Source organism: Mauremys mutica, chromosome 11 (assembly GCF_020497125.1).
Source record: "Mauremys mutica isolate MM-2020 ecotype Southern chromosome 11, ASM2049712v1, whole genome shotgun sequence".
Lineage (NCBI taxonomy): Eukaryota > Metazoa > Chordata > Testudines > Geoemydidae > Mauremys > Mauremys mutica.
Genome location: NC_059082.1, coordinates 42,757,644 through 42,774,223, shown reverse-complemented (window position 1 = coordinate 42,774,223; position 16,580 = coordinate 42,757,644). Strand labels below are relative to the sequence as shown.

At 58.2% G+C, this 16,580-nt stretch overlaps 1 protein-coding gene across 6 annotated transcripts in view; it reads left to right on the top strand.

Moving 5' to 3' along the window:
- The window catches only part of CELF6 (CUGBP Elav-like family member 6), a 233,354-nt gene that overhangs the window by 102,238 nt on the left and 114,536 nt on the right, over positions 1 to 16,580 (top strand). For all 6 annotated transcript variants that reach the window (XM_044980907.1, XM_044980901.1, XM_044980905.1 and 3 more), the window contains exon 3: positions 15,890 to 15,938. In XM_044980907.1, coding sequence (XP_044836842.1) covers positions 15,890 to 15,938 — 49 coding nt within the window. The remainder of the gene's footprint in view (positions 1 to 15,889; positions 15,939 to 16,580) is intronic.

Sequence of the window (16,580 nt, the reverse complement as noted above, 5' to 3'; positions counted from 1 at the left end):
TCGTTCCAGCATCTGGTCCAGGCTGGAGATGCTGGGCTGGGTGGAAAGAGGTTGGTTGCTCCCACTCTTGCTGAGATACCAGACGCCCGCCCTGCCTCAGGTGATGTGTGCCGTCTCCAGCAGTTGTGGAACCTCAGATCCCACATTATACGTGTGTCTCCAAACACTCCCCCTACAACTGTCTCACAGTAACTGGGGCGATCGGCTCATTCGGCAGAGATGACCCACAGCCCCCTTTGGTGGTGTATTGAGAAGCCGGTCAGACCCCAGGGTGATGCCTACCTGGCCGTACCTGTTCCGCTGGCGCCAAAGCTTTCAGGCGCTTGCCAGCGGTGCTGGAGACGTATGGTAGAGGTGGGAGGGCAGACCCCAATGGAGGCCACTTCTCAGAACCATGCTTACCCCTCGGCTCTGCAGAGTCAGGCTGGAAGAACAGGCCTGGTGGGATGTTAAGCCAGGAGTTGTGCAGGGGCATTTGCTGCAGTGGAAGCCTGGTGCTCCTGGTGCCAGGCCAGGTGGCTGATGCGTGGTCTTGGTGCTGGCTGGGGATGTTGAAGATCTTGGGTCAGTTCCCAGCTGTGCCCAGTGTCCCTTTGTCAGGCCTGAAGAGAAACGTTTTCAGTGCTAGGGAGAAAAAGGAAAATAATCCAAACGAGCCAGTGGAACCCAGGAGCATGTCACTGGGCTGCCAGGGAGCTTTGAATCAGGACTGCTGATGCAGCTCTCCTTGGCATTGTGCCCTCTATACAGTGAGGATAATAGCACTGCTGTGCCACACAGGGGCGCTGTGCAGCTAAATGTGTCAAAAACATCCCAGAACTGGCTACAGCTGGCAGGGCTGGCGAGACAGGACATTGGTGGGGTGTCTCCACAAACAGAAGGTTTGTTCCAGTTTAAATAGAAACCACTCAGGATGGAGGGGAGTGCTGGGGGCGCTGGTAGATCTGGAGGGGTTGGCTGGGCATGTGGGTAGATCTGGAGGGTTTGCTGGGGCTCTGATAGATCTGGATTGGGCACTGGTAGATCTGGAGGGATTTGCTGGGGGCGCTGGTAGATCTGGAGGGGTTTGCTCGGGGCGCTGGTAGATCTGGTGGGGTTTGCTGGTGGCACTGGTAGAGCTGGAGGGATTTGCTGGGGGCACTGGTAGATATGGAGGGGTTTGCTGGAAGATCTGAAGGGGTTTTCTGGGGGGTGCTGGTAGATCTGAAGGGTTTTTCTGGGGGCACTGGTAGATCTGGAGGGGTTTGCTGGGGCGTTGGTAGAGCTGGAGGGATTTGCTGGGGGCACTGGTATATATGGAAGGGTTTGCTGGAAGATCTGGAGGGGTTTTCTGGGGGCGCTGGTAGATCTGGAGGGGTTTGCTGGGAGGGCGGCAGATCTGGAGGGCGATGGCATGTGTCGTCTGGCAGGCACTCTTCCCCACCAAGCAGAGAGGCCTTGGTCAGGGACAGTACTGGCCACGGGAGCCCGTAGCTCTCCAGGTACCAGCTGGCGAGCCCAGCAGGCGGGCTGGGTGAGTGAGTGAAGGAGGGATCATCCTGCAGTGAGTGGGCATGGCTGGGGCAGGGAAGCGCTGCTGGCTGGAGCTAGTTGTGAGCTGGAAGAAATGCTTAGAGATATTGAGGAGCAGGAGCCATGGGTCAGTAGGGCCCCCAGCGTGGTGCTTGGGAGTGGGGGGCTGATTACTGTACAATAGCAGACTGGAAAATCTTTCCTATGTGGAACTGCACCTGTGGGGATCTGTGCGACAGGGTGGAGCCCTGCTGACATCTCTGGCTGCTGGACTTTAATCAGTTCAGTTTAAATTAGTGCCCAGAGCAGATTTTCTCCTGGTTTCAGGAAAGCAAGCTAGGGTCTGAAGGCTCCATGCGAACTGTGCGAGTTGGCGTATGGCAGTCATGGACTAGGCCAGGCCTGTTCCCATTCCCAGTGGCAGAACTGCATGCCCTCCGCTGATCCCCCTCGCCCTCTTTCACGGCCTGGGAAATCAGGAAGGGAGGTTGCTAGCTCCCGGGGTGGGCCCCCCACTGGAGAAGCCGGACCTTCATGGGGGCCTGGTCATTCAGGGCCTTGTCCAGAGCACGTCACAGAATCAGTGCTGAAACCCAGAGCCAGAGGGACTATAGAGACATAGGAAGAATCAGTTGCTTTTCAAACCCTGTTAAACGGTAGCAGGGTGGAAGGTGACTGCGGACTCTGCCACCCTGGAGGGTGGGGAAGGAGCGGGAGGGAGCTCTCCCAAAGGCAGTGGCTATAGGAGGAGGTGTGCCTGTGAAATACATCGGGAGCCCATGCAGCGAGAGCCAGGCCACAGCTGGAGCCTGCTGGAGCAGGGAGGCGTGATGAGCTGCTGGGGACGGCTGGGCAGGGATGGCCTTGCCAGTGTAAATACTCCGTGTGTCTGTGGCATGGCCACAGGAGTAGAGAATGGAAAGGCGGGAGCCATGAGATGCTGGGGCCGTTGGTCAGCACCTGCTAACATCCTGGAGTGAGCCGTCAAGCTGAGACTGACGACTGGCCTGGAGACAGCAGCTCTGACAGGACCCAGCAGAGCTTTTCATTTGGAATGGATTGTGCCAGAGGAACCTGACCTCTGGTGAGCATCGTAGGGACAAGGGAACGCAGAGGTGCCATCCAGCTCGGCTCCCCAAAAGCTCCCCACACAGCATGGAGACCAGTGAGCCTCTGGCTTCCTGCCCACCCCGGCTGTGAACAGTGCACAGGGCCTGACAGAACACTAGAGGGGGTTCACATGTGCCTCCCAGGGTGGGGTGGGGCTGGGAAATCCCTGTCCGCGGCACACAGTGCCCCTCTGATGGACAAGCTTTGTGTCCCATGGTCTCCCTGCACCGGAGTAGGACGGGTGCCTGGGTTTGAGGCTGCTCCCGTGGAAGGGGTGGGTGGATAGCCACATTTTGGGTCAGGAAGGCATGAGCCCTTCCCACCCCCTCCTTCCAGGGTATTGACCAGGGTTATAGTGGGCATGCTCCCACTTTGTTCTGAGCACAGAGCAGGTGTCGTCTGCTAGAATCCAGTGGGCATGTGCTACAGAATCAGTTTCCCTGTGTTTGAGGATTGTGGTTGATGGATTTCAGTCCTCTCCCCTCCTGGCCCCCTCTGCCCCACTGACCAGCCTGCCAGCCTCCACCACTGCCTGACCCAGACTGTACCTGCTTCAACCTGGCTTCCTCCCTGTACTTCCAGCATGTGTTGTACGAGCCTCTCCAAGCTGTTCTGAGCTCAGCCTGGTGCTGGCAGGGTGCTTCGATCCACACTGTGGCTCTGATGCCGCTTTGGGCCGAGGCTCGTGCTCCTGTGCCGTACTGCTGCAAAGCAGGTACTGCCACCACCTGGGGGACCCTGGTAATTGGTTAATAGAGCCTCTGATCAGTTGCGTTTGCCTGGCTGGCGGGGTGGCGAGCGGGGAGCTCAGCAGCAGCCTGGAAGGAACAACAGCAAATTAGAAACCCCGGAGTCATTTCTCACACCTTGGCATGTCACAGCCCCAGCTGTGGGGCTTCCGGGCGACCAGGAAGGGACAACTCTTGCGGGGGAGGCCCAGGCCTCTGTCCATGGGGCTAACACATGGCAGGCTGTCTCTCCCACCCAGCCCAGGGGGGAGGGGGTGTTGTGGGAGGGAGGTGTGAGTATCAGCGTGTGTGCAGGTGTGGTACACACTGGGGTCAGTTCTGTGCCCGCTCTGCTTGCGTGCATATGTTTCTCCCCAGGTGTGTCTGTAGGTGTAGGGCTGTGTGTCGGGGGCTGTACTGGGCTACAGCGGTTTGTATCGGGCCATGTGTTGTGGTGATGGAAGGAGGCCCGTGCCCATTGCGGTGCCAGCTGCACTCAGTTCTCTGCCCCTCTCATGGTCAGCCGCACCGATTAGCGGCTCACAAAATCAATTGTTCAGCTGTGACTGACTCCTGGGTTACCATAGCTACCATCCTAAGCACATGGCATGTCTCCAGGGCAACGCAGGGGAAGCACGCTCTGTTGCCGGGGTAACCAATATAATTGTAGTGCTTTTAGGAAGAAGGGGGGTTAAAGAGAAAAAGGAGGCGACAGCTCAAAATTGCTGGCTGGGGCAATGGGTGGGGAGGGTGCCCAGCACACACAGGGCTCGGTGTGGGGCAGGGGTGGGCGGGCATAGGGCAGTGGGCATGGAGACAGCCCCTGCCCCACTCTGGATTGGGGCCAGGGATGTCCGCAGCGGTGGGTGATCAAATGTTCCTCAGTCCCCGGCCCCAAGGGAATCATGAGCCACACGCTGGTGCTAGGGAGGAGGGGTGCACGCCCTGTGCAGGGGGCGCTCTGCTCTCTGGGGGGCACGGGGTACAGCAGGCAGAGGGGTGGGAGTGAAATGGGGTTGCAGGTGTCAGTTGCAGTAGCCCAGTTCCTTGTGAAAACCCCACCTCAGCAGTGGGCAGCCTGAGCCGGGAGGCCAAGGCCTGAATGGGCCAGGAGACCCAGTGCCCCCCTCACAGCCTCTAAGAGGGATCCCTGCAGTGCAGGGCTGAGGCACACCAGCAGAGGGAAAGGTGTGAGGCACATGCTGTCCCTGTCCTGGGGGTGATCAGACACCTTCCTTCCACAAAGACCTGGACATACCCACAGGCGCACACCCCTCAGCCACGCTGACACACCGACCGGGGGGCACCTACAGGACACACACACCCCATACAGGCGCTTCCCCCCCCCCCGGGTCATGCTGACACACCCAGCGGGGGGGCACCTACAGGACATATACACACCCATACAGGCACACCCAGACGTGACACACCAGGAGACACACGCACACACATATACCCAGATGGGACGCACCTACAGAGCACACACACACACATACAGGCACATCCATATGGGACACCTACAGAACACACACACCCCATACAGGCACACCCAGACAGGACACACCTACAGAACATGCGTCTGACGAAGTGGGTATTCACCCACGAAAGTTTATGCTCCAATACATTTGTTAGTCTATAAAGTGCCACAGGACTCTTTGTTGCTACCTACAGAACACACACACACCATACAGGCACACCCAGATGGGACACACCAGGACACACACACAAACACAAACACACACCCATGGGACATACCTACAGAACACACACACACACATATACAAGCACACCCAGACAGGACACACCTACAGAACACACACACTCCTATACAGGCACACCCATATGGGACACACCTATAGATCACACACACCCCATATAGGCACACCCAGACAGGACACACTTTCAGGACACACACACACATACACAGCCCGTACAGGCACACCCATAAGGGACTCACCTACAGGACAGATAGACCCATACACCTGTACAGGCATATACAGCATGGAGCAGACGTCCAAACCCCACAACCATGTGCATGCACAGAGTTACCCTGCACACCCCCATAACCGGCAAATGACAACACTCACACACCACCAAGGGCACAAGCCAACACAGGCGAGCCCCTCCCAGCAGAGAAGAGAGTCACCGGGGAAGGACTGTCCTGATTTGTGTTTCATCATAAGAGCAGCGCTGAGGGCAGCTTGACCCCCCAACCCATCCCGCATGCCAGTGGGAAGCACAGGACGCCTCTGGGGCATCTTTCTGGCTCGAGCACCGGGGAGCACTTGGCAAAGCAAGGAGTCAGATGGTGCCCAGGGGGCATGCAGCAGCTGTTCTGTGCTGGCAAAGGGCTGGCATGCAGCCTGGGCTGGCCCAGGACCAAGTGCCCCTTCCCTGCTCCCCAAGCAAGGACTCTGCTGGGGGGATTCAGCCGGTGTTCAGAAAGGGAGCACAGATACACTGGGGCTGGGGGAGCATGTGCTCCAGAGAAGGGAGGGAGAGTGGAGGGGCAGGGAGAGATTTAGGAACTGGAATGAATAGTCTTATCCCAGGATAGCCTTTATCTGGGACTCCCATGGAGTGGTGGGCAGGATTTGCCAGCTCCCCTTCCGGGGTGACACATCGTCCAGGCAGCATAGCTCCAGTCGTCCCCACAGAGTTCTACATGCCCTTTGGCTGGGCCCATCAGTCACCCCCACGCGGAACAGGGCAGGAACTGGCCGGTGCTCAGCTGGGCTGGAGGGAGGCGCCAGCTGCCAAGAGCCAGCGGCCAAGCGGAGTCGCAGCACTGAGCTCTGGGGAGATCCTCTGGCTCAACACCAGTGTAACCCCAGTGAGGAGCTGGCCTGAAGGACTCACTAGGCTGGGCCGCTCAGTAGCAGCTGGGGAGCTTCAGAGTCTGGGAAGCGAGGGCCTCGGCTCATGGGGGTGGGGGCGAGGAGTGTGTGCGGGGGATGTCCCCATGCTGGCTGCCCCCTGAAAAGCCCTGCACCCTGTGAGCTCAGGGACCGGGGCAAGGGGGACTCACTCCACTGATGTCAGCAGAGTTACACTGGTGTAAATCTAGTGTAACTTGGATGTGAATTTGGCCCCTTGCATCTGATGTTACCTTATGGGCCTGGGGAACGCCCTAATCTGATCTGATGTACACTGGTGTAAATCTAGAGTGACTCTGCTTAGTGACTCCTGATTTCCAGGCTCCACTGTGGGAGCCTCAGTCTAACATGGGAACCCTGCATGTGAACACGCGGTTGGGTCAAGTCAGGGAGCAGCGTTCGATCGGGCCTTAGTGCGAAAATGAGCACTGGGGGTTGGGCTGGGCTGCCCTTCAAGGGCCAAGTTGAGAACTTGGGCTCTGAATAGTCAGGTCCCTGCAGGCAGGGCCGCTGCAACCATTTAGGTGACCTAGGTGGTCGCCTAGGGCGCTGGCATTTGGGGGGCGCCATTTTCTTCGGTAGCGACTGCGGCGGCCGGATGTTCGGCCGCCACGGTCGCCTCCGGCATTTAGGCGGAGGGAGCTGGGGCAGGGGAGCGCGGGGAGGGCCGCCTGCAGCAAGTAACGGGGGGGGGTGACATGCAGAGGAACTTCCCGCCCCAGCTCAGCCCTGCCCCGCCTCCTCCCCAAGCACGCCGTGGCCGCTTCACTTCTCCAACCTCCCAGGCTTGCGGCGCCTAAACTGATTGGCACCGCAAGCCTGGGAGGCGGGAGAAGTGAAGCGGCCAGGCGTGCTCAGGGTGCTTGTGCTCATGCGTGGAGCAGGGGTGAGCTGGGGTGGGGGGGTGCCTCAGGGCAGAGAGTGGGGGGTGGGGAGCTGCTGCAAGGGGGGCACCTCAGGGCGGAGGGGGGGAGCTGCCACGGGGGGGCACCTCAGGGTGCAGGTGCGGGGGGGCGCGCAAGATGGAAGTTTTGCCTAGGGCGCGAAACATCCTTGCACCGGCCCTGCCTGCAGGACTGAGAGCCAAAGCCCGAAGCATGAGTGGCCGGTTGTATTAGCCTGTCCCACTCGTGAAGGAGGATGGGGACTGAGAAGGCAGATGGGCCAGTTGTTCTGCCCTTCCTCTGTCTGTTCGGTGCCCCAGGAAGAGCTCTTGGGGATCTCCAGAGGGTCCCGTCACTCCAGGTGGGCTGGGTCGTGTACCCGTCCACGCCCTCTCCCTCTCCCTCTCCCTCTCCCTATGCCCTCCTTCCCTTGCCCTCTTCCCCTCCCTGTTCCTCTGGTCTCGGTTCCTGCCCCAGGTTGGCCTGGCCCCAGAGCTCCCTTGCACACCCCAGGTGTGGTCAGCGCCAGATCCTCTGTGACTCTGCCAGGTGTGGCTGAGGTTAGCTCCAGTCAGGTCTGTTACACACTGCACCACCTAGTGGCTGAACAGTACAACACAGCTTAACATCCCATTACATTTCCTCCTTTTCTCTTCCCTCCTGGCTCTCTCCCCACCCCTCCTTTGCTAGTTCCTCATTTCCCTCTTCACTTCTCAACCTCTTCTGGCTCTTCTTCTCTCCGTCCCTTTTCCATTGTCTCCACCTCTCCACCCAGCGCTCTCCTCTCTCTTCCCCTGAGCCAAAAAGGACCAGCAAGGGGCCATGCGAGAGTGCTGACGAGCTGGGGCATGGCCCAGCGCTTGCAGGGAGAGTGGAGCCTCTGAGCTCAGCTCCCGGAGCTACCTCCTGCCACAGTAATGAGGCACAGGGCTTCTCGGGAGAGGGGCCCCCGCCTGCCTCTGAGCTCCAGCTGGGGGAGGCTTTTTCAAAGAAAAGACTTTTCATCTGAAAAACGAGTTCTCATTGAAAATAGCAGATTTCATGGGGGAAAAATTACTTTAAATGAAAAATATTGAGGGGCTTTCAGTCATCCCCCCCAAAGCCCCAAACAACCCTGGATGGTTTGGGTGGGGATCGGGCAGCTGAAAACCAAATTTTCAGGGGGAGTTTTTGTTTGTTTTTAACAAGACCCAAACGTTTGCCACAGAAAAGAAAAAAAGCCCAAACTCATACCCCTGGCAGCTCTGGGCTGGGCACCTCCTAGGATTGACTGAGCCAGTTGAGGCTTAGCAGTGCTGGCAGCTGTCGCGGCTCTGTCAGGACACTCGGGATACGTGGTGTTGGTCTCAGAGCCCAGCTCTGGGTGTCCTGTGACTGTGAATCTCGGCTTTTTCTCCAAAACAACATCTCTAATTCTTGTGGTGGCAAAGAAAGACCTGAAAGCCTGGCCGCAGAGAACCTCACCACTAGGATTTTTATTTTAGATCTCACACTTTTTAAGCCACTCCCATGAGATTTTGGGGGCTGGCTACAGATGTTGGCGGTTGGCAGGGCTCAGGCCAAGGAGTCAAGGGGGGTTAGACACCAATGAAAGTCGATGTGAGTTGGGTACCAGATCCCTTAGACCCTTTAGAACTCCTGGCCTTAAACTATTAAGCCAGTGCTGTTGCATGGGGCTTGTATGTCCCTAGAGAGAAATGGTTCTGCACACTGTGCCAGGAAAGGCTCTGCTGGGCTTAGCCCCATGGCACAGGCCTGCTCTCTGCCCTCCATCCAGCCCAGGACCCTGGAGCTGAGCAGATCCAGTCTCCACAAATTGCAGGGAGAGGGGTGTAGCGCCCTGGGAGTTGCAGGTGCGTGGAACATGGCAGATCAAAGGGCTGCTGGTGCCTTATCCGCTCTGGGAACAGGGAGGGGATGTGGCAGGGACCGAAAGGCAATCCCTCAGCTGCTGCCAGGTCCCTAGGAGCGCGGGGTCACACATGGTTGCCCACATGGCCCGAGAGGTTGTGAGGTCCTGCTCTGCACACTGCAGGGATGAGCTGAATGATCAGAAGGTGGGATCCTCGACTCTAGATCACTGACTACTCTGAGGAAGGAAGGAGATGGGAAGGTCAGATTGCATGGTCTAGTGGGCCCCGCTGGCCATCAGGGCTAGGAATGGCTGAAGCCCTGGCTAAGAGCCCCACCAGGCCAGGGTTTACTGAGCTTTCTGCCCAGCCACTGCATGAGACCCGAGACCCGGGTCCTTCGTGACCGCGGTGGGTAGCAAGGGCCTGGCTGCAGGGCCAATCCTTCCCTGCAGCTCCAACAGGCTTCGTCTTCCCTTCCTGTGCTAGCCTGCCGGGCTGCCTCCTGGGCGCTGGCACACAGGGGTGCCCCTCTGAGGGGGCCTGTCCTGTGAGGAAAGAGCCCAGGCAGAGCCCAGGGGAGAAGAGAATGTGGCAGCCAGTGAGCAAGCGATGGGAACTGGCCCTGGAAGTGCCCCTTGGCCAACTGTGCATCATTCTCCAGAGCCACCCTACCCCATGGGTCCGGCTGGAACAGGGGCTCCAACAGCTGACCCATGAGCTGTGTTGGGGGGGACAATGCAGGTGAATGGGGCCTGCACCCAGAGTGTTCTTTTCATAGAATCATAGAATCATAGAATCTCAGGGTTGGAAGGGACCTCAGGAGCTCATCTAGTCCAACCCCCTGCTCAAAGCAGGACCAAACCCAACTAAATCATCCCAGCCAGGGCTTTGTCAAGCCTGACCTTAAAAACCTCTAAGGAAGGAGATTCCATCACCTCCCTAGGTAACCCATTCCAGTGCTTCACCACCCTACTAGAGAAAAAGTTTTTCCTAATGTCCAACCTAAACCTCCCCCTCTGCAACTTGAGACCATTACTCCTTGTTCTGTCATCGTCTACCACTGAGAACAGTCTAGATCCATCCTCTTTGGAACCCCCTTTCAGGTAGTTGAAAGCAGCTATCAAATCCCTCCTCATTCTTCTCTTCTGCAGGCTAAACAATCCCAGTTCCCTCAGCCTCTCCTCATAAGTCATGTGCTCTAGCCCCCTAATCATTTTTGTTGCTCTCCACTGGACTCTTTGGGGGAGACCTCTGAACTGTCCCCTGCTGTCACTGGTGATGCCCCTGCTTTGATGGCTAGGGACAGGGGGTTGTGACTAGGAGCACGGGGGCAGGGACCTTCGACCCAGTGAATTCCCAATGGTTCTGCTGCGTCCCCGCAGGCCTGGGCTGAGCCTTGCCCCCGGGCTTTTCCCACCTGTCTCTGGAACCTCCTGGTGAGGCCCCGAGGTTGCCCATTGCTTGTCCCGGGACGGAGTCAGGAAATGTGGCGCCACAAATCACATGCTGCACAGGGAAGTGATGCCGCCAGGGTGACAGGGTGAAACTGAGTGAAGGCTGATCGCAAGGAGATGCCCCTTCCTGAGAGCCGGGGTGTGTGTGATTTCTTCTTGGCCAGGCAAATCCCTGGTGTAAGGGGTGCCCTGGAAGGGGGAGGCCCATGCTGGTCCCCTGTGCAGACACTAGGAACATGCGGGTCACCCAGCTGCCCATGGTGTAGGGGAAGGGGCAGCCACTGCCAGAGGGAAGCACCTGATCTCTTGGCTCTGTGGCTGGCAGGAGCTGGGTGTGCTTGGGGGCAGCATGCTCAGCCCTGGAGGGAGGGGGACACCTGCCAGGGCATAGCAATGACCCAGCTAGCCACACGTGGCCCAGGGCAAGCTGGGGCAGGGAGGCTGGAGGGGTAAGGGCATCCTCAGGACAGCCAGTGACAGCCTCTGCGGCCCCGATGCCCTGTGGAGGGACACCAGGGAGAGCAGCAAAGGCCAGAGCCTGCCAGACCCCAGGGCAGCACATGCTTGGAGCTGGATTTCAGCCGCCTGAGGCTGGGATTTGGAGTCTGGATGGTCCTGTCCTCTATCCATCCCTGTGGGACTTCCCCCATTAACATCCACCCCAAGTGTAATGGGATGCTAAACTGCAGTACACTGTTCAGCCCCAAGGGCGTGCTGTGCGTAAAGTACCTTCTTTAAGACAACCTGGGCCATAGCTGGGCATGAGAGGCACTGATGCTGAGCACAGCTGGGGTGGCTCAGCGAGATCTGGGACAGTCCGGAGCTGGTACCGGGGCCATGCCAACAGGGAACAGTGGCTCCTCCATTCACCAATGTGTCGCTGTTTGTTGTTTGCCAGAGCAGCAGGCCTCGCCCAGCTGATCTCAGTGCCCCTTGGCAGAAGGTGGGCTCCCCAGGGAGGGAGAGGGACCCAGGCAGTCCAAGTCCTTGCCCTTCCTGCGGGTACAGAGGAGTGTGGAGATACTGCAGGTGACAAGCTGGAACCGGGGCTCGTAAAAATTCCCCTCGGTGTCAGTTTGACTAATTTGTTAGTCTTATCGCTGGCAGGATCCGCTGGGCCCGGCACAGGCACAGGCCATAAAACTAATGTAGTGAGGCAGCAGCCCGGCGTAATGATGGGTACGGCTCACCGCCTGGAACAGGCATTAGCTTTATGAACCAGGGGGTAATTGAAAGGAAATATTTGTCATTGGGCTCCGGCAGAGGAGAAGTTCACAGGAAACTTTGTGGCTGCTGCTGCCAGGTTGCCTGCCCACCCAGATGTGCAGGAGGCCTGTGCAGGTGGGTGGTTGGAGAAGGGCACCCGGGAACCACCCAGGGGCACTTGTGTCTAAACAACCACTTCACAGCCCTCCTGGCACTTAGCTCAGTCATGCTGCAAACCCGTTCCCAGCCCGTGTCTCTCCCTCGAAGGGCTCAGCGGAGGCTTCGGGGGGATGAGCAGCTAGTGGTGCTGATTTATGACAGGTCTCCACTGACACCCCCAGCTCTGACTATGCAGCTAATGCCGGACCTGCAGCCCTTCACACTATCCCAGTCTATTCCTGCACCCCCCTAGCCAACAGTCTCCCAGCTAGCCCAGTCCTGACACCCCCTCCCCGCCCAGCTCTGCCAGGGCCTCTCAAGCCCAACTCGCAGCACCTTGGGTTTGTCACCTTTTCAGTCTTGTCATGCAGGGGAAGAGCCACAGCCCAAAGCTGGAGCTGGTATGGAAGCCCAATTAGAAACCCAGCAGGGTCAGGGCTTGATGCTGTAAGGTTGAGCCGGGAGCCCTTTCTCTGATCTCCCCCCGCCATTATCAATCATCCAAAATCCAGCCCGCAGAGTAAATCCACTGCACTCTCCAGCGGTATCTAAGCCCCCAATTTGCCCAGCCACCTCCCCCTTTCTGGGCTGATCTCTCCCATCAGCTGCAAGTACTCAGACCAGCCGCCCAGCAGGTAGCCGACTGCAGTGTGACCCACGCAGCTGTGTGCAATTGTGATGTTGTGGATGTGTCGTGTGGTTGTGTCAGGCGGGGCAGGCAAGATGATGGATGGGAGACGCCACCATCCTTTCATCTGTCATTCTGACAAGGCCAAGGCACGTTAATTGACTTTAATAGCCAGCAAATGACATCAACAACTTCTACTAATACGCAAATCAGCGAGATAGATTGGCAGGAGTGGGGCTGCCGGGTTCCTCAAGCAGCAATGCAGGCAGCCAGATAGGCAATGCGGAGAGCAGCGTTCGTCCAAGGATTCCTGCTGCGAAATGCAGACACCTCTGGGGTGAACAGCGGCCACCTTCCCACAGCACTGCTTCCCTTCTTGGCTGCCTTCCCACAGCACTACTTCCCTTCTTGACACTTTAGGTGGCACGCTGCCTCTGGGCAGGGGTGGGATTAGACCAGCAGACTGTCCCCATCTCCCACAGAAGGGGCTGAGAGCCCCAGTGGGGCAGGGTTCGTGCCCTGGGAGAAGAGGCAGAGGGGTCAGCCTCCAAACCTGTGGATCTCCTAAGATTCGTATGGATCTTGGCAGACAAGTGCCTAGTGGCCCTGTGTACTTGGCTTGAAGCCTCCCCTATTCTGGAGCTTCCTGTGTGCACACTGCTCAGCTAAGAGGGGAAACTCGCCTTGCCTGGTTCACATTTGTCCCTGGTCAGTTTCACCTCTGACACCCCTTCCACTTAATGGAACGGGTTGAAAAAATCTTCCTGCCGCAAAATGGAGCTTAACTGGAGTTTCCTTGAAGGAAAATGTCAGTTTTGGTGACATTTTTCATTTTGTTTTTCAAAAGCCCACAATGTAGGAATGGGGGGGACACTACCCCCCACACGCACTGTCCGTGGTTGGACCCAGTCTACCGCTAGCACAAAGTTGTTGCACTGGGGCTTCCAGCACTTCAAGGGACCTTCTAGAACTCAGAAACAGAGACTGGCCTGATGCAGCCCCCAGCATGCCAAACTATGGGCCCACACACCACAGCCGTCGGCAGGGCCAAACCCTGGTCTTTCAGCCCCTTGGGCTAAAGCACTAACCCAGCTGCCTGTGAGCCACCTGGTGTAGCCTCTGTGACCAGCCACTAGCAGGTGCCCTGGTCCCGGCAGCACACAAACACTCCCAAGCTTGCAGGCTGCTGAGATCTGTTCATATGGAGTTTATAAACGCCGTATTCTGGACCGGCGGGGTCCTTGGAAACTAGGCAGGCATGCGCTGTGTGGAGCTCCCCTGCCTGGAGAGCAAGCAGTGGAGTAGATCACCTGTCTGTTCCTGCTTGCCGTCTCCATGGGAGCCTGGTCTCTTTCGGGCTGGCTGGGTGGACAGCACCACCAGGCCCAGCTCACTTCACAGGGGCTGCCCTGGGTGTGTTTAACAAACAGCTTGGGAGACCTGGACTGAATGGCCTGTGTGAGACAGGTTCTGCTGGGGCGAAGCGCCGGGAAAGCTGGAATGGGATCTGGAGCTGAATCTCCCCCCAAGTCTGTGGGGTTTGCTCCCTTAGTCTGGGCACATCCCTGTAGCTGTCATGGAGCCACAGAGAGCAGCTGTGAGGTCAAAAGTCATTTGTAGGCAGACGCTGAGCTGTGTGCTGCCCTGGCCTGGGAACCCGGGCTGTGCTGTGTCCCCCCCCGGTCATTACAGTTGTAATTGGCCTGACCAGCCATTGAACCACAATGCCCCCACCCCCGGGGGTCACTGAGTGCAGAACACAAGGCAGGCTGTGCAGGCAAGGGCAGGTATCGCTGTCTCCCTTTCGTAGTGTCCCCCAGTTCATACTGCCGGGCCAGGCCCCTGCTGCCTCTAATTGGCAGGGTCATAGTCACAGCCTCAGCACAGAGCTTGGTTAGCAGCTAGCTCTTAACAGGCTTCACCCTCCTCCTCATTAGCCCTAACGCTCACCAGCTCCTGCCTTATGGGCACAATCCGAGCCACGGACTTTTTCCCCACAGCGCTCGACTGAACTGCCCCAGGATGGTCCCGGCTGGGCTGCTGATGCAGTTCCACCTGCTGCCACGTGGGGCAGCGGGGCACCAGGCTCAGGGGGACCCTGTGCTCCCTGGCCAGAGAGGGTGCTAGTGAGTGACGCCAAGGATCCCTCCCCCAGGGCAGCATCGCCCAGGGAGTCCTAGGGAGGGGAGCAAAGCTGCCCGGGGAAGGGGCCTGCAGCATCACCCAGGGAGTCCTACTGATGGGAGCAGAGCTGCCCCCTAGCGACCCCGCTGGCCGGGCTGCCTGAGTGCCCTGGCCCCACTGCAGTGGGGCTGGTAGCAGGACTGGGCCTGAGGTTGCTGGATCCTCATACAGATGTGGGGGGTGTCGCCCTCTCCCGACAGCTGCGCCTCCGTCACTGACCTGCCCTCCCACTCTCTCCTGCCCCAGCTCCTTGGCCCCCAGCGAAACGGCCAGGCCAGGGGCTGTAGGAAGGCCAGGCCCTGATGAAGTTAATCTTTATATCCCTTAATCCCACCACTAATCCCTGCGAGCTGGGGAGAGTTTAGTGCTAATGTTCTCTGGCTGCCTGTGGGGATGGCGAATTTGCACCAGGATAAGGGCCAGGACCAGGGGGCGGGGATGGCTAGTCGGAGATCCTGCTTTGCCATGATTGTGGGGGCGGGGTTTCCACTCCCTTCGCCCCTCCCCCACCTTGGGTGCTGTCACTCTGCCCCCCATTTTCCTCACTGGACAGAGTCACTGACCCAGCTCCTCCACCTGCTCCATGGACTGGTCCCTGCCCTCCAGAGGGGGAAGTGAGTGGGGCACAGCACAGGGCCTGCTGCTCAGTCCTGTGGTGCGTTAGTCAGGTAGGGTTGCTCGGCAGATGCAGAGGTGGGAAATATTCTTGCTGTTCCCCATCTAGAGTGACTGTTGGTAGGTATGAGCTGACACCCCCCACACCCACACCTGCCTGGTCCCAAGGCCAATCCTCAGGCAGGTTCTCTGGCCAGTGTCTCCTTTTGGTCTCTGCCCCAGGTCACCCTGCCTACCCCTCCGTCCCAGCAAGAGGCTCCGATCCCATGTGCAGCCCATCTGTCCCTTCAGCATCCCTGGGGCAGAGCTGGCAGAAGCTTGTCCAATTCCCTGTGGCTCTGCTCTGACCCCTGTGAAGTCAATGGGATATTTGCTATTCAGTGGAGCTGGGATGTTAGCGTCCATCCCAGCTAGGCCCATAGATCCAGGGCCGGCTTCCTGATGAATGAGCTGGGGGGATCTTTCTTTCTCTCTGATATTAACACTCCCCATCTGGGCCAGTCGCGTGGAAATCCCCAACTGGACAGCTGTGCCCGCTTGGAACAGATCATGCCAGCAGCTCCTGCTTCCATGTGTCCACCCAGTAGCCACCCACCCTTCATCCTCTCCCTCCTCCCCCAGCCAACAGCCCATCCATGTCTGCGGATGCTAACCACACGGCTCCTCGTTTTGTTTTGCAGATGAATCGCCCCATCCAGGTGAAGCCGGCGGACAGCGAGGGCCGAGGAGGTAGTTGTCTTTTGAATACATACCCACGTGTCTTGGCTGGCCGCTCTTGCTGGGTTAGCTGCTTGCACAGTGCAGGGAAGGGCGAGGACTCACTATGTTCTTCTATTCCATCCTTCTCCCTCCCGGGGCATTTGTCTGTCTCATAGGGGCATGGAGAGCAGGGAGAAAGGATCTCACTGGTCTGCAGTGATTAAAAACCCTTCAGAGCCCATTCTTCTGGCCCTGACAATTTGTGGTGCCTATAAAACATGTGGGAGGTGGTTTATCATATAAGGAACTGCTCAGGCACTCTAAAGAATATCTAATCTAATCTATCTATCTATCTATCTATCTATCTATCCCCATACACCCCTTCTATCTAAGCTATCTATCAGTGGGGGGTCTGAGTATCAGGGGAGTCTGGATGCATGGGGGTTGGACAGAGGGGGGGAAGCTCTCTGTACAGTGGCCCCTCCTCCTGAGACTGAGGAGCAATGGGGGCAGGAAGCAGGGGAGAGGGTGCGGAGCTTCCTGCAGCCGGGGAAGATTTCTGGGATTGGGTTTGACCCGGCCCTGGCCTGGCGGCTCTGGGCAGGGGAAGAGAAAGTCCCATCCTCCCATGCCCCCAGTCCAACCAGAACTAGCATCTGAGTCCAGCACAAG